This window comes from Diadema setosum, chromosome 2 (assembly GCF_964275005.1).
Source record: "Diadema setosum chromosome 2, eeDiaSeto1, whole genome shotgun sequence".
Lineage (NCBI taxonomy): Eukaryota > Metazoa > Echinodermata > Echinoidea > Diadematoida > Diadematidae > Diadema > Diadema setosum.
The window spans coordinates 45,043,095-45,063,624 of NC_092686.1; the positions used below are offsets into that span (position 1 = coordinate 45,043,095).

Here is a 20,530-nt window from a genome sequence, read left to right on the forward strand (position 1 = left end):
AATTCAAGTGCAGGCCATAATTCTTAAGTCTTTCAAGATTAAATAAACATTGTAATTTATGTGATGTTGCTACTGGAAGGATTTTATATCACTGTAAATTGTTATTTGCTTCTGTCTCTTTTCCATGCATTCAAATGGTATCTGAAGTTTCGCACACCTTGGTTGCATGAATGTCAGGAACAATCTTTAATATGGATGAATGCATGAGATGTGATAGGCTAGTAAGCAGGTCTCTTAGGAAAGTCCAGCCCTTCTTCAACCACACCTGTCTGTCTGTCTGTCTGTCTGTATGTATGTATGTATGTCTCTCTTTGTACTGATTGTTCTTGTCTGTCTGTCTGTGACTCTCTCTCTCTCTTTCCTTTGAATCCTGATCACTCCTTGTGCCTAGAGCTGTTTATCCATGCTTTCTTTGACCTTTTCTGCCCTTTTTTCTTTTGTGAAGATAGTGTGTGTGTGCTGTTTCTGAGCAGCAGTTTCCTTTTTTCTTCTTACACATGTTGTTCAAGTTCAGTTGGGGTAGTTAGCCTGTGTTAGAATGGTGATTATTCACACCTACGCCTGTTACTGTTAAATCGGTTAGACTTCCTAGCTGGGATCATCATCACTCTAGAGATCACTATTGACAACACTGTTATATGCAAATTGACCCCAATTGACTCCTCAACAACAACCTAGGGGATTAGAAGAATCTGTGTGCCTGTGGTGTAGTGTAAGACTTTCAGTCCCTTGTATGTGCTTCAGGGACAAGAAATTCAGAATTTTAAGAAGTGTGCAGATGTGGATCTTATTCATTCATCACATGCCACCTCAAAATGTGCTTTAGATATAAGTGTATCTCCATCTGCGTGTAGTGTTATCAAGAAATTTGGTGAAGTTTATGCATTCAGAGTAGAATTTCATTACATGGGGTCTCTATACAAAGACTAAGTCTTAAACTACCCTTATAGCTAATGAAAGGATTTCCTTTCATAGTGTTTAAGTGGTGCTAATTGCTGAGGGGGATAATTGCTGTTCTCGCTGTCATTCTTTATGCTCCAAGGCCATTATTTGCACACACAGTTTGGTCTAGAATCCAACAAATTTAATGTTTATCCCAGTGTCAAGGGGTTGGTCATGTTAGATGCAGGAAGAATGCTTGACTGTGTACAAAACTTGTCAAATAATATTTGTGCTTGGGGAAGTGGATGTTTCAGACATAAGGTAGCAAAGGAAATGGGCCCGAGAGATACTCCAATGACAATAGATAGAAATGTTCTCTGCAACTGACCACAGTCCAGACATTTCAGACAGTGAGTCCGCTCCTATCTTGTCCAGTTTACATCCTCTCATTCACGATATTTTGCTCACTGTTGAAAAATTCTGCACCCCAAATGTGTTGCTTTGATTGATTTTCCCAACCTGACAGCATACCAGCATACTTAGGGGTTTTGAGCCCTCAGAACAGATTTCTGTTGAGTGGCTTACAGCAAAATGTAAGTAGATCTACGCATCTAGCACATAACAAGCACTGGCAGGACAGGATATTACTTGGCTGCCAAGCAATCCAGCCAGCAGAGTTTAGATTAATCCTCCTCGTGTTTACCTTACCAAACAACTGGAAAATTTGGGAACTAGGGAATCAGGTTTCATTATCATTTTCATCAGCATTATGCAGGGAAGGCCCTGAAACTATCATAAACAAGGATATTGTTGATCTTTTGCGTTTATGTCAGTTGGCAAACTAGTTTCTACTGCCCGCACATGGCAGTATTCTGTTACCTCTTCAAGTATTGTAAAATGATATTAGGCCATACTAGAATGATGGTGCTGATTGTAATTGCCATAGATTAAGTAATACTTTTATCACCATAACTAATACTTTCTTTTTATTATCCTCTATTTTTTCTAATTCTAAAGACTTATTCATTTAATTCAAGTGTGACACTGCAGCCATTTATTGAATTCTGTGATTGTTTTTCCACACTTTTATTCGTCAATTTAGGTCTGTTTGATTCTGGTTTTCAAAGACACCTCAATGGGTGCTGATTATGATGGTTAGGGTCACTTGCGGACTGTGTCTGATGGTCTGATATACTTTCACAACAGGAATTACAGGCATATTGACATGATTATACTCCCAAGTTCAGATTGTCTTTGTCCACTTGTGGACAGGGCAAGGTTATCAAAAAAGGAGTAAAAGGGCAACCAGTCAATGGCAGACTGCAGAGTATGGCATATTATTAAAAAACTCCAGGAATGAAGCGGTGTTGGCATTTATGTTTTATTACCATACAGCCGGTCGATTCCTGAGAGAATAGGAAATCTTTTCAGAAGAGAAGCAGCAATTAAATAGATCTTTATCTGTATAGCCATGCTGCTGCCCTTGAGCAAACTATTTTTGGAACATATATTTCACATGAAATGATCAGTTATCACCCAATTCCCATCTGTGGAAAATATGAAACAATGTGTCTTCCTTAGCATAATTTGGAAATATGATGTGAGCTACAGATCTCTCCGATTACTGTGTCATTGAATCATATTTTTGTTGGAAGCCAGGATTCATATGTGTGAACACTGTGTTCTGTGTTAATATTGCGTGGTGCATAGGAGTACTCAAGAACAGTGCGAAGCTGTGCAACAGCAATATGTAGAATACATCATGTAGGCCAACAGGTGTGGCAAAGCAATCTTTGGGTGTGAATGTAGTCCCTCTGAAAAAAGAAACGGGCCCTGTCTGAAGAAAAAAGAAAAAGAAAAAAAAAAAGACATACAGTATGCATGTGTCATTTTTTCCCCCTTTGCATGTCCAGACATATTATTTCCTGTCAAGTGTATTTTCAGACATTTTCAAGGAACCTGCCCATAGAGTCACTGGGAGGACAGAGACTCTATTGAGGGAAGTAAGAGACCAAGGCAGAAACCACAGCCATGTAGACTGGATGCTTCTGTCATCTCACTTAGGGTCCTTTCAGACATATTAACTTCTCATATATTCATAGGATGTATGGGTATATATGACATATTGATGCGAGTCCATTCAGGTGCAATGCCCGATTATTTAATAATCGTATGGGAGTGCTCAGTTGAACTCTCATGGGAAGCTCATTGTATGTACAAGTCTCTCTGTTGCTCAGTATGAACTTTTTGCGGGCTTTGTGTTTATACTATGTGCTGGACTCATCTGTAGTAGAGGTCGGGCCCTAAGCACATGTTGCAAATATAAAGCTCTGCCTACTTAGACAACGTATGGATATATGTGAGAGCTTTCAGCTGCAAAAAGTGTGGATATATAGCATGATTGTGCGAAATGATGCTCAAAAAATTGTTTTGAACCAAAAAAAAAAAATTGTTTTGAAAAATCTGCTATATTGAAACAGTGGAGAGAATTCAGATGGGAAAAAACATGCTATATCCATAAGTAATTAGTTGTAGTCCTATCCATACAAGAACTCTCTTGTCTGAAAGGGAGATTTCATGTATTCCTGTCTCACCACAAGCTGGATACCACAGTGTGATGCCTGTTTCACTATTTAAACTGTCCTCCACAATTTCTGACCCTTCGTATTTATCAGATGCACTCCAAGCCAGGAGACTGGCCCTGATTCTTGGATATGTAAAGTTGAATGCCATGAGATCACCTTTGTCTTTTTGGCCGACAGACATTGACAACTAGATATGTTCCTTGACTGCTGAAAAAAAAGAAGAAAATCTGTCTATGAAACAAGGGAAGAAAATATACTTTATGAAGGTCAGGTAACAGATATTCGTCTTCCTTGATAAATTGACAGGAATATTACGAAAGGTACAGCTAGACAGGAATACCAGTGCAGTCCCCTTATTACAATGTACTAATGATTTGAGCTACAGTATGTTTAACTTTGTGATGTTTAGTTCATTGTGTTTTACTGTTTGCCATAGTGATGATTTTTCTGAAGAGAACCAGTAATGATGCCATTAAATTGTTATTGTAATTCATGCTCGATACAATGCCCATGTAACTAAGGACAAGGTAACTGTGCGTGACAAAGTTTCATCTACAATGCAAAGCTCTACGTCCCACACACATTCACTACCGATTTCCCCTGGATTTGTGCTTGATTCAGTGTTTCTTGTTGCTAAGAGGAAGTAATCAGTTGTGTGTCTGAACCACGAGCAGGCCAAGTGGTTTCCTGGATGTGGCCAAGTATCTCATTAATGGCTTACCTTTGTGAGTGTGGTGGCAGAGAAGGACTGAGGATTACCCTCTCTAACTCTTCCTCCCTTGCTGATGATGATTTAATGGCTGAGTAATTGGTGAGTTCTGCCTTCTAGCCAGCTAGCCCCACCCTCGATCCTTTAAAATCTATAAGGAGGCCTTTAACCCACTTTTGACAAATGATAGTGTACCACACCATTATACTAGTTGGTTTAAAAACTTTTGTTCTGCACATGGCTTTGAATTAGTTATTCATCTAAAGGCATCAAATGAACATTGCAAAGTACTGTACAATGAATATTTCGCGAGGTTTTTATTTTTGTGAATTTCACGAGTCAGGTACTATTTGCGAAATTAGAGACACCCGAAAATAATGACTCTGATCCGGATAAGAATGTGACACACACATATACATTCTCCATTTAGTGCCACGAGTCAGGTGCTATTTGCGAAATTAGAGACAGCCGAAAATAATGACTCTGATCCGGATAAGAATGTGACACACACATATACATTCTCCGTTTAGTGCAGTACTCCACGATCGCGAATCTAACCACTCCTGAAATCGTCGGGAAGTCCCGATTCATGAAGATTTAAACTCACTAAATATATGGCATATACAGTAACTGAAAGCAAATGTACAAAATTAGTTTTAGAACGCTTGCTGTAAGGAGAGACATGCTTTCCTTTGTTTGTTCAAAGGTCCCCTTTGACAAATGGATGTGTAGATTGATGATGGAGGTCTAGAATGTGAAACCAAGATGTGAATACCAAACCCAATCAAACAAGCAAATAAACAAACAAACCCAAAACAAAAAGAATGCATAACATTACTTATGTACCAACTGATTGACAGACATGTTTCACCGAGGTTTTTGTGCCCATTGCAATCTGTTTTTAGGCCCATTGCAATCTGTTTTTAGGAATTCAAATACTTACATGATGACTAAGTTGTGTAGCCATAATTCAAAACCTGTGCAGCATGATTGAACAACGCTAAGACCAGAGACTGGGGGTGGGCTGGGGGTAGGGCATGGGGGAGGGGACTTCTCTATCTCTCACCTCCCTGTAGAGCAAAGATTTTGAATAGCCGATTACCCTCCTTGCTCAGGTATCGCAGGGTTGCCTGTACTATGCACTCGTAGTTCCTAGCAGAAAACTGATAAGTGAGGCTGAAATCTACAGAGCGGCATTTGATTTGGTCATCTTCCTTTTGTAGCTTCCTGAGCGCTGCGTTCTGTTATGTAATATTTACCCTAACATTGAGCATGCAACCTTTTGACAAGCAACTGAGCCCAACCCCCCTCCCCCCCCCCCCCTTGTGACATTGGGTAAGCATGGGGGACAATATTGTCCACACAATCATGGAGTGATTTGATTTTGGTTTTTTCATCTGTACCATACACAAAAGCTAAAGTAGATTTCATGGAATTGAGTGCAGAATTAAAGCATTATCCAACTTGGTAACATCCCCCACACAGTGTGAAATTACAGCAGATTGTGTATTCAGGCCTAATTGTGGAAAGACACTTGTATCTGAAGCAAGATGTATACCATACAATGTGCCCACACCTGTGTGCTCTTTTTTCAAAATTTTGTCCACTTGTTCTTTTCTGGCATCCATGCTGTTTTGAAGGCAATTTTTGATTGGTTGAAATCCAAAACCAGAGGGGATCTATCCATGCCCTTTGTGAAGCAACTTTTTTTTTTTTAAATGCTCATCCTAGCAGCTGAGACCGTAGGTGTTTTCAGCACTGACAAAAGAATACCTCTACCTTCCTTCATGCCATTCAAACCCAGTCACAGAATGTTTTATGCACACAAAACATGCCCTTGTCCTATCTGATCCTGATCCCCCTCTTAGCTCTCCTCCCCCCCCCCTTCAATTCCACTCTAATGCTATGAAAGCCATCCGCGTAATGTGACAATCGGGGCGTCCATACTTAGCACAGCGGAGTGACTAGGGCAGAGATCGTATCCTGATCCACAGACCACAAGGTGGACTGAGAATGAAGGTCGTGACCTGACAGGCTGTTTCTCAGTGCTAACTAAAGACCGAGATCAAAGAACCACACCTAGTATAAAACCGTGCAATGTCACAGGACAGGCAACAGCCAAGATTAGCTTACAGTTGTTGCCATGGTGGTCATGCATTCATGAGATAGGGCAGAAAGTGAAATGGCAGCACAGTTCTTTGCAGTGTGCTCTCCTGTCATAGCATCTTGATATCAATTGTACACTCTGTAGATGAAAGGAACCCAGGAAATAATTTTGGAAATTATTCTATCCTTTGGGGATGAAGGGCAGGGCTATTTATAATTACTTCCCGTTTATGGATACCACTCATGATGTACAGTTGGATCCACTTGCAGCAGACTCTACCATTCCATTAAAGGGAGTGTTGCTTGTGACCGCTCTGTAGCTGCGGTCACACTGGCTAAAGATCATAGAGTTTAGTTGCGAAGTCTTCACAAAGTTTGAGTCACTGGTGCGTGTGTACAAGAAAGAAGAAAGAGCATGCCGTCTGACAGCTGATGATTGTGATGTAACAATGTACAGACATAATCCCAATGAGAATTGCTTTGGAGACACTACTGACAAAAAGATGGTGGACTGGTCACATGACAAATTTTGCAAAGTTTTAATCATGAGCATTCGCCCTGCCCAAAGACTGAGAAGTTTGAAGGGGACTTGGAAATATCCCTTGTTTGAGTGGGAAGTTTTGCGGAAAGTTTTGCGGAGAGTTTTGCAAGACGTTTCACGAGTAGTTTGTGGTCACAGTGGCAAAACTTCAAGATCTTAAAAGATCAGGATCATAAACTTTACGATCTTTTGCCAGTACATGTGACCACTCCTATTGTGAACAAAATAAGGCACAGTACTGGAAGCAATACTAAAGGGAAGGGTTTATTTGTTGGAAGTTCACGTAGGGAGGCTGAGCCATATTCAATAGAAATAAATCTGATATATTGAAGCATTACAATTTAATGTACAGTGCATTTCAATTGTCCTATGATTCTTTTTTTAACACATTCAAAATCATAAGTGCCGTCTTAACTATGTACATATAGGCCTGTAACATAAAGTACACCCTGTACTAGGCCACTGCGCTGTATCTGCATTGCCCAGCTTTTTCAATCATGTCCAAGGGCCTGGCAGAAAATTTTTTGGATGAGTGTATATCCCGCCACTTTCCTTCCCTCTTCACAATCGTGGCCAATTTAGGTAAATTGATGAGGATTTTCCATCAAATTGCTCCTCACTCACTGTGACGGATGACTCATGAGCCACAGTCAGGTCTGTACTGTATGCCTGGTGCAACTGAAGACAACATTTTGACAAAGAATATTGCAAGGATCGAGCAGTATCTGTAGCTTCAGTTTACTGTTATGGTAAAGAAAGTGTATTTCATTCAATAAAATCTTGTCCACACATTTTCGTCAATAATTGGTATCGTAGAGGATAGTTACATAAACCAACAAGTGGGGAAACAACATTACTCAAACCTAGTGAAAATGACTGCAATAGTATGAATATTGATATGTTGACAGTGTATTTTCAGCATCATTTTTTTTTCTCTGAAAAAGAAATATTTGTAAATAACTTCAGCTGCTAGAATATTGGTTGTAAAATTTGTTTTGTAGAAATTATCATAACTTGTGTCATGTAGTATTCCATATGAGCCAATTAGTACCCTACATGATAAAGATATACTGTACTAAAATGTGTAAAACAAAATTTTTAACCACAGCAGTAAAACAAAGGCTGAAGTGCAGCTTAAGTTGAGATCAAAAAGTGACTCAGAGAGAGAGAGAGAAGAGAGAAAGAGAAGAAGACGATGAAGACGATGAAGAAGAGGAAGAAAGTGCACACAATGTATTTTAGGGGACGTTGAAACTCTCTGCAGGAAAATTGAACAGGATGTGTCTGTAACTCTCAAACCGTCTGGCGAAGAAAAACCTCCAGATGTTTCTGCACATTGGCAGAAGCAGACTTCTCCAGCCAATAATTGACAGGTCTCTGTAGTAGATGTGATCGAAATATATGCTGGCAAAGAGATGCTGAAATGTGATGCAGCGTAGATGACCATTTTTGACTATCTTTTCAACTCAAATAGTGCTTGCTCTAAGCATGGAGCTACAACAGTCTATTGTAGCTCCCGCATGCTCTAAGGGAGATTTCTTTACAGCCCACGCCCTCGACCAGATTGATGCTGTCTCCACACATGAACTTAATAACATCCAAGCAGAGTTCATTACGAGGCAGCCTTGAAGTTTGAACTGCAGGTTGTTCACCGGTATTCATTAGCGTTATTTGAAATGCCATCAGATTACTATTTTTGCTCAGCATTGCTCTTGCGGGGGAATTGTTTGTTTGGTTGGTTTTTTAATGTCATGTTCCTGAACAAAATACTCTTAGTGGAAGAGATTGTATGTGTGTAAGAGGATGGCTATCAGTCATTCAACCAAGATTTCAGCTCCCATGTAAAAGCAATAAGCTTTCAGTGAGAAACTTTCTCTCTAGATGCACACATGTGGACACCCTGGTAAAAGCAAACAAATACTAATTCATATCAGGTACATAATGCTTACATTTCTACAATACATTGAATCGAGTCATTCATAGCAAGTATCCAATGGGGGTGAGGGATGAAATTTTTCATTTTATTTCAATAGCTGAATCTTACCTCATCAAATACAATACTCTGTTCATTTTGTTGATAAAAGATAACACCAATTCTTTCATCAGCTCCTTTCTTTGCTCAGCTGCAATATAATGTTACATCAGGGATGTTGCCTTTTTCTGACAGCCTTCCAATCACCACAAAATACCAGCTTGAGACCTAAGAATGAAAGTAAACAATATAGTTACAAATATCTTTCACGAAATACTGTCATTATTAATGCAAAATAAAAAATTAGCTGTTCAATGACATGAAATTCACATTAGAGTATTTTGACATGAAAAGAATGTAGTTATCCTTGTTCTGAGGTCATCTTAAAGCCTTCACAAGTTCTGTATACTTTCCTGTCCAAGATCCCTACCGATACCCTTCAAGTTAGAGCAGCCACCACGAAGACAAATTTCAAATCAATATTTTTTCTTCTTCTTCTTCTTCATCCCCATCCAACCTCTCTTGACCAACAGACAGTACTGACATCGTTGATGGCAAGCTGAAGCTCATCCTGGGTCTGATATGGCTCCTCATCTTGCATTACTCCATCTCCATGCCGATGTGGGATGAGGAAGGCGAGGCACCTGAGGAGGGCAAGAAGCAGACTCCCAAGGACAAGCTACTGGGATGGATCAGGAGCAAGGTGCCGGACAAGCCCATCAACAACTTCAATAAGGACTGGAACGATGGACAGGCTATCGGAGCTCTTGTGGATGCTGTTGCCCCTGGTAACAAGAAAAAGTCCTCCTCTTTTGTGAACTACTTCTTCTTCTTGATTTTTCTCCTGCTTTGAATTCTACCATTTTTTTTTTGAATGGTCTGCAAGAGTAAAGAAGTCAAGAGAGAAAATATTGTCCCTTTGTAATGGGAAGTCAGGCTCAAATTCAGAAAGACGCTGTATTCAGTGCATTTTGCTTTGCGGCCCTTTAGCATTTGTCACATTTTTAGCCTTTGCCATTTTGGATGTTCTATGAACATACTTGCACCTCCAGACCAGTTTGTGTAGTCTATCAAAGCTTGTGCCATTCAACAGTATACGGAACCGTGAACTGAGAAAGACATATCTTTTGTGCAGTTCAGGTAATGTTTTCTGTTTATTGTTCTACTATTTGAAACCACAAATTGTTGTAAAGTTCTCATTGGTAGATCATGGCACATGGAATTAACCCTAACTTTAGAAATTCTTAACTTTTTGAGAGATTGCATAAATTTAATCACAGTTTCACTGATATGTTTCCCCTAAGTGTTCTGCATTCACTGAATGAAATACTAAAAGAAAACTTCTCTTATATCAGAGATTTACCAAAGAGCATGCCATCGAACTACATGTGTATATGACTGTATGTATAAGGGCCCCTAAAGTAATACCGTGTATGTAAGGCAATCATGGTTGTTGGTCAGAGATAAATTCTGTACATCCTGTAAAGTATGATATACCAATGGCCAATTAGTCTTTACCCCTGGCTCAATGTGGTCACTTTCTCCAACCTGCACTTTGCCTGTTGCCTCTCTCCACCAGGTCTGTGCCCTGACTGGGAGGACTGGAACCCCAAGGATGCTCTGAAGAATGCCAAGGAAGCCATGAAGCTTGCAGAAGACTGGCTGGATGTCCCCCAGGTAAGGCAGCTTTACTTTAAAGGCACATGGCCCTAGTGGTTTAGTCAAATGCGTATGCGAGCGCACTGAGCAAGTTTCCTATAGGGACCTACGCTATCGATTCCTCTTTAGTGCTTACGTTTTGACCCATTTCCCCGAGTCCGAAGAAGTCTGATCCACTGTAGTCAGTGGTCCGATCGCAGTTTGGCATGATTCGGCTGAGGGGGATGACAGCTTTAGCAAACTTCTTTTGTGATGTCATACTAAGAAGCACATATGTACGCACCCTGGCATTACTACAGGCTGCGTGATGCGCAGAGAAGACAACAAAGGCAACGTTACCTAGCAACACCTATGCGCTTTACTCATGATGACATCTCAACTTCGCCAATCTTTGTATCAATGCTAACGGTGATCGGCAGTATCATCAGCAGTGCCCCCGCAGGGCCCCTACTTTTCATAACAAATGAAATTTTGTGGATATCTCATCATATTTTCTTTATATGGTTATGACATCACAAACTATAAATGTCTCAAACTTTTACTGATGTGTTCTACTGATAATGCTGCATTCATTCAATCCACTCTTTTTTTTCTGATTCTGTCAGAGTACAGGGTAGCTGTTTGAATAAATAAGGATTGAATTCATCCTAATGATAGCAAATGAAATAATTGCTTTACAGGGATCACAGGTTAGTGGAAAGAGGAATTTATGGTTTAATCATCATAATATTGTGATGATGATGATGTGGGTGTGTTTTTTTTTCCCCCCACAAAGAGTAGGTACTGTGATTTTAACTCTAGTCTTTGATTGATCCCCTGTATCATTATTTCCCAGGAATACTCTCTGTGCTTCATTTATGTATTTGGGTTGAGATGTAGGCCTATAGAGGGGATATACTAGCATGTCCAAAAGAAAGATGTATTTACTAGCTGGGAATCAAACCCAACTTAAGGCCTCTTGGCAAATATTCTAAGGGATCAATAACAGACTGCTTTTAGACTTTCACTTTTGTTTTCATTTGGGTAAGATTGCTTCAGATGGACTGAATTCCCCCAAAGACTTGAAATGGACACTGCAAATCAAGAACAGACTCTGGACAAGAAACTTAAATTGCATCCTAGCCAAAATAAGGACAGGATTTGCACTCTAGAATGGTCCACCTAAATGATGGAGGCCATAGATAATTGAGACAGACTTGAGCCAAGAATAAGGCTGTCAGATAATGTTTGCAGGAATTATCATTGATATATTATGCAGCCTTTGCATCCTGGAGTTATCTGTCACAAGGGTATAGAGCGGTTTCTTGCACAACACATCAACCACACACTCAAACTTCTGTGATTATGCAGTCAGTGTTTTAAGTGAAACTGTTCATTCTCTCTCAGCTGTTTGACAGCACAGCATACATTAACAACAGAGGGCAATGTGACGGTCCTTGTACTTTATGAAATTTACTCCCCATTTGTTCTTCTTAATCTCTTTATTTCATGGTAACACAGTGAAAAGGGAGCATATATTTATTTCATAGTAAAAGGAAAAATGCACCTGATATTGTTTTGTGACTGAATTCAGATGTGAGTTTTTTTTTTTTTTTTTTTTTTTTTTGGGGGGGGGGGGGGGCTATTTGCTAATATGAACTTTGACTTGGGACATGGTGCTACATTCTTCCGCTGACATAGGAATACTCTGAAGAATACTTGAACCAGGATCTATAGCATCTTTACACTTGAACCTCCTGTGGTTTCCTCCTAATCTTGCACTTGAAAGATACCACATCGCTTGTGTTTATTTCAGCAAGCATCATTGATAAGTTAACCCGTTGCATATGGGAACCTGGTGGCCTGCGTATTAAGTCTATGGACATTTCAGAATTCAGTACGGTGTACTACCACTACATAGAAAACCACTTGTGTGTTACTGTATTTGATTACCCGGTGGTATCTGACTACGTTTCCCTGAAAGTAAAATGGAAATGTACGAACATTTTTTTTTTTTTCAATTCAGAAAAACACTTACTCAAAAAGGACATTTGGCTACATTGTACTTCTCTGTATTTTTTTTTTTTTTTTTTTTGGTCACTCATATGGTTCATTTGAAATGCTCAATGTAGTAGATCTTTGTGATCAACATTGCTGCCATTGTGGGAGTGTGTACATTCATGTGCATTGCTGTCAATGAAACCTTTGTAACTTTATAGGGAGAGCATTGTTACCACTTGAAAAGGGTGTGTAGCAAGAAACTTGAGATCTTGTTGGTGGAGGTTGGTTGGAGGAATTAATGCACGTACAGGTGTGACATGGGTCAGACCATTTCTGTCTTCTGTTACAATTTGAGGGCCAGTTCAATTCCATTAGACTGATTCATTGAGAGCACTATAGGTTCTTATTTGTCTTGGAAATAAAAGATATAGCATAGAGCACTTTAATTCACAGCCTGTCATTAAATACAACCTGTGCATTGATTTTCAGCAGGGTGAGAAAAAAAGAAAATTGATGCAATATGTTCGTGAAGGTATGAGATTTTGTCTCTCATTTCAAGTGCCATCTGACTACATGAATCATATGACAAAGGTTAATGGCATCCCATGTGTGATATGTCAATAGTGCTGTAGGATGATTGATATGTTAAAGGCATAATTTACCATTTGCAGATGAAACAAAAACCCACCATAAAAAAATATTTCCAGACTAAACCGTGTACAGTTATGGTTTATTGAGAAAAATACAGATATTCTCTTTTATTTTAGGCTTTATCGTGAAAATTTTATATGATTAGATGTTTTGTGGTACAACAGAACTACACATAATGCATTAAATGTCATATCTTGAAAATTCTTTGAATCACTGTTCCCAAAGGTAAACATGACCTTTAACCCCTTCAATCACCATGAAGGCTTTAACTACCAGAGTGCTTGTTTATTCTTTCATAGATTGGCATGGGTGTGGGGGTGGGGGTGGGGTGGGGAGAATAATTGCCAGCAGATAGAGATTTCCAAATTCTCATTATCCATATTTTGTCACTGTAGCCTTCCTGTTTGACTAAGGTACATTGTTATGCCAGAGTTGTCTGGCAAATAAGCAATTAGGTCAAGTTCAGGGTAATGGATGGAATAATGCCATTAAAAATCAGGTTACATTGATTACAGCTAAGTACTTTGGCACGATTGGACATAGTGGTTCAAGGTGAGAATGTGAAGGAATTAACCTCTCAATACATGCAGGAGCAGATTGATTTTATCCAAATAGCCCCCTTTTTAAGTCTCTGCTTCATCACTGATTCCAGAAGTTTACTTCAGTAATATGTTTATAGCATATGTATTAAAGACGGATTGAGTGGATTTTTCATTACACCTGAGAAATAAGTGTAATCATGTGAGGCTAAAAAAGAGGTGACTATATATATTATGTGAGAAAACAATGCATTTATGTAATAATGTTATATGAAGAAAATGTTGTGGAATTATGAACACTTGTGCATTTCCTACAGACAATAAATTTACTCTTGTTTGTAACAGTGTTTGAGGTGCTTGTAAATATATCAAACTTGGGGAGACAATTAATTTTGCTACTCCATGTAGCAGTGCTGGAGCTAGAGGGGGAAAAGGAAATGATTTGGCCTCGAAAACATGATCTGAATTGTCTTGTAATTGGTTGTCTGAAGCATGACAGCTAAATTGACTCAGGTTGACAGGATGGTGGTAGCACAGCGTGTCATGTAATATCACCTTCCTGTCTGGTGGGCTAGAGATAAACCGCCTCACTCCTAGCAAACGAGGTGTCGGCCGCCCAGACACCCTGCCAAGCCAACGTCTGGATTTCACACCCGTTCTGCTCTTGTGTTCTATGCTTGGGAGGAAGTCAGGTTCAAAAGATGTTGTGACTTATAAGATATTAATAGAGGAAATAAGTATACTTACTGGTATGTCTAAAAAGACAATTAAAATGCCCTACTGGCTGTGTTTATAGAGGATATGGTTTGTGCTTTGAAAATTACCTTGAAAATACTGTCCTACATTTATTTTCATGAAGACACATGGTTGATGAATCATGCAGAGATGCCAGTTAATATTTCTTTATTGCAGTATTAAGTACCACTTTTTCCAAAAATATTGCAGGTTTCATCGAAAATACTGTTTTTCACAAATTATGTAACTACTCATGTGCATTGCAGGAATGGTGATACTGTTTACAAAAATATGTAAGCCTTTTCAGCCCTCAGAATACTCCAGTGCTGTTTCAAAGGTTGGCATCTCTGATCATGCCCGGTCTATAACTAATGATGAATGGGAGCTGTATGCAGTAGTTTTTAAGTATCTCATACTGTGTAGGCCTAGATGGTTGTTGCATTCTGTTACAGTAGTGGAAAAGAAATTGATGGAGAAGAGATAGGAAGTCATTTTCTGGCCCATTTACTAATTCGAATTGTAATTTAATGAAGTGATTTGATAAAAGACAATGTGACCATTTCAGTGGAAGCAAATCAGTAATCAATGTATTGCTTTTGATGAAACAATTCACAAACGAAAACCACAGTCATTCTAACAGTAGATTGAAAAATTCATACATATGATGCACTAAAATTGTAATTTCACTCATCAGTGCATCATGAAATAAGCTCCCGAGATGCTTGCAAGCAGCCAGTGTATCAGCAATACGTCCGTCTAGAGGAAATTTAGGGTGAATCAGGTTTCAGTACCAGGTGTGTAGGCCTATGTGTGTGTGATTGTTGTGGAAGAACAGATTCTGCATTGGACAGGACAGGATGTGATGACTTTCACCAAAAATCCTCTGGCACAAAATGACAGAGAAGGTTTATGTCAGACTGAGAAAGAGAGAGAGATCGCCGGAGAACAGAGTGATGATATGCAACCTTGAAACCCTCTTCTTCCATATCCTACGGAGGCAGGCGGAGAATGAAATTACAGGACTCACTTCCTGGGCAGGGTGCTGTCTACAGTTTTCTCCAGCAGTGTTTCTGCCCGTCTCACCTCTTTCTCTTTCTTCCTGTGGCCTCTGCTTTTGTGTTTTCCCCGTGTATCTTTTTAACCTGTGTGTCTATGATATATACATACTTGTCTGTCTCTGCGCTTATCAATTTCTCTCCGAATGTTGCATTTTCCATTACTTTATGCTCTGCTCTCTGTGATACTCCGTGATTTATGGATGCTCCGTTGTCTGTGTCGTAGTTCTATTTCTCCTATTGTGTCTCCCTCGTTTGCTTCGGTCTATCTCCTGTTTCTTGCATAAAACTGTATACTGGTCGTCTCTACAGCTTTTTGTGCATTGGGTGTTTCTTTCATGTTATATGCTGGCCCCACATCTGCCATTGTCTGGCTTATTACTGCATATGTGCGTTCTTATTTTCACAAATTTCAAGAGTCAACTGAAATATGAGAATATGACAACTCGCAAAAACTATTTCCACCCATACACAATTGTCCTTTGTATTAACTCCAAAGCAGAAAAGCACAAAATTTTGTCAATTGAAAAGGGATGATACTATTTCTCAATCCATTAGTGAAGTTCTGGAAAATTAATTCAATCACTCCTGAATTGTCTATACAGACCCAATTTACCGAGTATTATATATTCATCAAATACAAGGGGTGTATAAAGCATAACATTTTATGACTGGAAAGCAATTCATATATTTGAGTGAATTTTAAAGGAATTGGTTTCTGCTATTTCGTAGAATAATTATTTTATTCAAATACAGAATTCAAATCATAAGCGTGCTATGTGGAAGACAGACTCTTTATCTGCTTGAATTAGAGCCAGATTCAAAAGAAAAAGACATGTGACACAATTAGACTTTCCTTGGGTTACGTCAGAAATTAGTTTTTATTTTGTAGAGGAATTGAATCGGCTTGGGATTGAGAGATGCTGATGATGACTTGAATAATTGAGGGAACTATGGAATGATTGTGGGAGATAATTTGCCCTCCATCATCCAAAATAAACCCCAAGAGAATATCTAGAGAAGCTCTTAAAAGGAATGGAAGTCATCTTTGGATTTATAACAGATCATAAGCTCTTTCCTTTCAGTACCCCTAAATCTAATTAATTTCAGTTCATATTATACTCATTAACTTCAGTGCACAATACCCTATACTCTGTGGTTTTAATGCACTAGTGCCTATCCAAGGGTACGTGGAAACCCAGGAGGGATTTTGTGATTTGTGTTTCACATAATGCAGTGACTCTCTATGTTATATGAGATGGCCGTCTATGGGTGCAATATGCCTGATTGGGAGTGGTTCTAGGAAGACTACCAATCAGAGCATTCAACACTTCAGTTTATGTGGAACGCCTGTTTGGCAGATCTCTGAACTGGACAGTAGTTTGTCGCTTGACACAAATGCGAGAATAGCAAGCATTCATGTATAGTTTCTTATATAAAAGACAGCACATAAACAGAGTGAAAAGGTTGGGCTGAAGATCAGTGAACTTTTTCAACCTCAGAAGGAAACACTGAAAAGAGAGAGGGGGTATACTTTGGAGGCTTGCTTTCCAGTAGAATGGCTGCATTAAAGCCAGCGAGAAAAGTTGTTCAAGATTAATTCACCATGACAAATCTCAACCTAAATACTGTGTGGGCTGCTATTATATTGTAAAGGTTAAACTGGCAGTGTACATTTCACGTACAACAAATTCTCAATGCACTACATGTCCACTGAGAAGAAGAAAAAATTTACTGTCGGCTCAGGTGACCTGTCGCCCTCTCCTATTGTTCACATCACACCCACCCTCCCTCTTTTTTGTTGTAATCTTTTTCATTTCAAATTCAATTCTTGCTATCTCCCCAGGGTAGTGGAAACTGTCCTGACAATACAGGGGTGGGAACCTCATGGGCCTGAAAAGTCCTCGAGGTACATGTAGAATGAAGTAACGTTTTAATAACTTAGAAAAAGCATTATTAGGGATTGCTGGCTGAAAATAGGACACATGGGCTGAAAAGAAAAGAGTTAGCAAAGCACTAGCAGTATCATAGTAAGTGCTCAATTCATGTCAAAGAGTAGGTCATAGGCATGGGCATGTTGGCATTGCATTTGTGATAAATAAATGCAAACAAAGTAATATCTAATTTGGAATTTGATTTGAATGACCAGAATGATGCTAACTGGCACTTCTCGATGATATAAAGGTTTATTTTAAGCAACAAGTAGTGACTCTGGGTGCTTTTATCTAAAAACTTTCTCAGGCAGAATCACGATCCTAAAAGCGTTTGAGGCATTTTGGGCAATCTCTAGATTAATGCAACCATGTTTTCAACTGTGTTTAGATACACTGATTTGAAGTACCATTCAAAGGGCAACTTGAAGCGCCATTTGAGACCATGATCGCATTTTGGCTAGTAATAACGTAATGGCATTTTGAAAATGAAATGCATTTCTCTGAGCTGCCAAGGTCACTTTCCAGTATAATTAACTGTACATGCCGTCGGTTACAAAAAAGCACGCGCCTCAGTTGACCTCTACTTCCCAGGTTGAACGGTGCAAAGCAGCTCTGCACTGACAATATTCGAATCGCGATGTTCAGATAAATGCGGCACCCCAAGAACCGTGTTTCAAACCACGTTTATAAATGCCATTCGAAACATGCTTTGAAAGGTGATTCTCTCTCTCGAATTAGATAAACACAGCCTCTACATGTATCTTGCTTTCAGATTAAAACTCAGATGGGTTTATCACTTTTGCTTGTATATCATAAAGTTAGCTGCCAGGTTCCATTTGTGAGGTAGGCCTACATATCAGTTGTCGATAGCACTTACATTGTAAATGTGCGTTTCAGCAATGGGAGCTGAGGCTTACCTGGGATCTTGTTAAATTCAAACAGTTCTTTTCATGTATACAGTAATTCAACTAGCTAGGCTCGTGACTCGATACCGAAGAGCTAATTCCTGTCTGGCTCTGGGGCGGTGTAGTGAAGTGGAACGAACTGTGGGCAGCCATTTTCATTGTGACACACCAACGCTTCAATGAGATGAATTATTTGAAATAGGAGGTGTGTGTGGGTGTCAGTGCAAGCAAAGATTATAACTAAAAAAAAGCCATTTTTTGATGAAGATGTATAGGGTAAACTAGCTACCCAGCCTTTTAGAGTCCGAGCGCTGAGGTGATATTTGTTCAGGGCATTTAAGGCAAACACAACTTCATACCAGCCCTCTTTTGTGACTTGGTATCCCTGTGGCCTAGAATGTCTGCGCTACTTTTGCTGTAGGAAAGTGAATGTCATGCATTAGTGTGTGATACCATCACGAACAAAGTGCAATTTGGTATTCATGTATAGATCCCACATGTGGATTTTTGTTCTGGTAGTAACTATTAACAAATGTAAATGGATAGGGATCACAAAGTACAGTATGAAGCGCTTTGATATTCATAATGGATTAACTCGACAAGTTCATTCATTCATTCATTCACACATTCATTGTGAGGGTTAGTTTTGACTACTTTTCATGTCTTTTATGCTAGATCTTTCTAAAAAAAATGTGTGAGTGGGTTATAAGAATTGGCATTTAGCTTTAAATAATTTGGTATCAAGATAAAAAATGATGAAATGTCATGGCAATGCATTTGTCACTTTTAAAAGTGCAAAATAGTGGATAGTATACAACTATACAGCTAATATGTCTGTCCTCTTTCCCTTCTCAACTTTTTCCAGGTGTGTTTAGAGCTCTGTTTACATGCACTGTAAAAAAGTTTGCCAACAAAGTCAATCAAACTTCCAGTAGGTGGAAGGATGTGGTTGTGATTATTTTGTTTTTCAGACTTCCAGATAATGCGTGGGAAGAAGATTTGTGTGTATAATAGAGTACCACAAATGTCCTTAACCCTTCGAAGATTAGTCCTGAGTATACTCGGGCAGATGTCTGTGGGAAGAATGTGTTATAGTAAAAATCAGCTAGTCTTCAACAGGTTAATGCTGTTAGTGCACTAATTGAAAATGCTGCTCGTGTCAAAAAGTAGGGTAGGTCCTAAAGTTATTTTTTGCCAAAAAAGTTTGTTGCAAGTCATATGAAACCAATCTGAACAAACTTATAGGCCTATCCAGCAGTAAATGCTTACAAAATTGATGTCTTTACATTGAATTGAGGAGTGTAGGCCTTTTCACAAATTTTATTAATTAAAGTGAGGTTGAAGACTTTTGTGACATTCAAAAGAAGATAGGCCCTAATGTAATTCTGAGGAGGAAAACAAAAGGATACTGTGCACCCCTAAATACGTGTATATGTGACCCGCTTCAACAAAATGGTCCTAAAGTCGGGTGAGGCCGATTGTTTGAAAATTGCACGACACAATTCCCTAATCTTTCTGCTTTAAATTGATGTGTAACACATCTTATAAAGATAATCGGCTGTGGAGATATCGATGTTTAAAAGAGAGCATGTCGAGACGTCTGGGAAATCACTGTTTCGAGAAAAGCGCCCTAAAAGATATCCTTGCGACGCAATCACGATCAATGGGCACGAAAGTCAGTATTCACCTCCGGACAATAGAAGGTAAGCCCTAGCAACCCCCGAAATGCTCATTCAAACACAGCGTCGGCGGTCTCCTCACCGACCAATCAGTGACCAGGATGAAGCGGCTGGGCATAGCGCACCCTGCCAGCACGCACCAGTCGACTAGGCAGTGTGCGAGCTTCACGCTTCGGTTAGCGGCAAGCAGCAAACTGACCAATGAGATCACTCTGGTCGTAGTTAGGGGCGGAGCCTATCTGTGGCGCTCAATCCAAATGTTCGAACCCGTTTCTGCTTCGTTGAAACGCCAAAAAACATGGGCCAGAAAAACGCTATTTTTTGGTCTTTCCTTTCATCATTTTGCTTCAAAATTTCGACAGACAATAGAAGACATGTCAGACTCTAATAATATGTCAAATTCAGAAAATCGTAAGTTTTGACCAATTTTGATGCTCTAACTTCAAACACTACTTTCACGGCTTTGACCGTGCGCGACTTTAGGACCATTTTGTTGTAGCGGGTCACATATGAGAAGTATTATGCAGAGATTTATCAGTCTTCTTGTTTCTATTGGTTGGCAAGTCTCTATCCATGTTCGTCCATAAACATTAATTAA

At 39.3% G+C, this 20,530-nt stretch overlaps 1 protein-coding gene across 4 annotated transcripts in view; it reads left to right on the top strand.

The window, feature by feature from the left end:
- Positions 1–20,530, top strand: part of LOC140246310 (filamin-A-like) — a 141,928-nt gene that overhangs the window by 47,904 nt on the left and 73,494 nt on the right. For all 4 annotated transcript variants that reach the window (XM_072325778.1, XM_072325780.1, XM_072325781.1 and 1 more), the window contains exons 3-4: positions 9,329–9,583; positions 10,375–10,472. In XM_072325778.1, the coding sequence (XP_072181879.1) occupies positions 9,329–9,583; positions 10,375–10,472 (353 nt within the window). The remainder of the gene's footprint in view (positions 1–9,328; positions 9,584–10,374; positions 10,473–20,530) is intronic.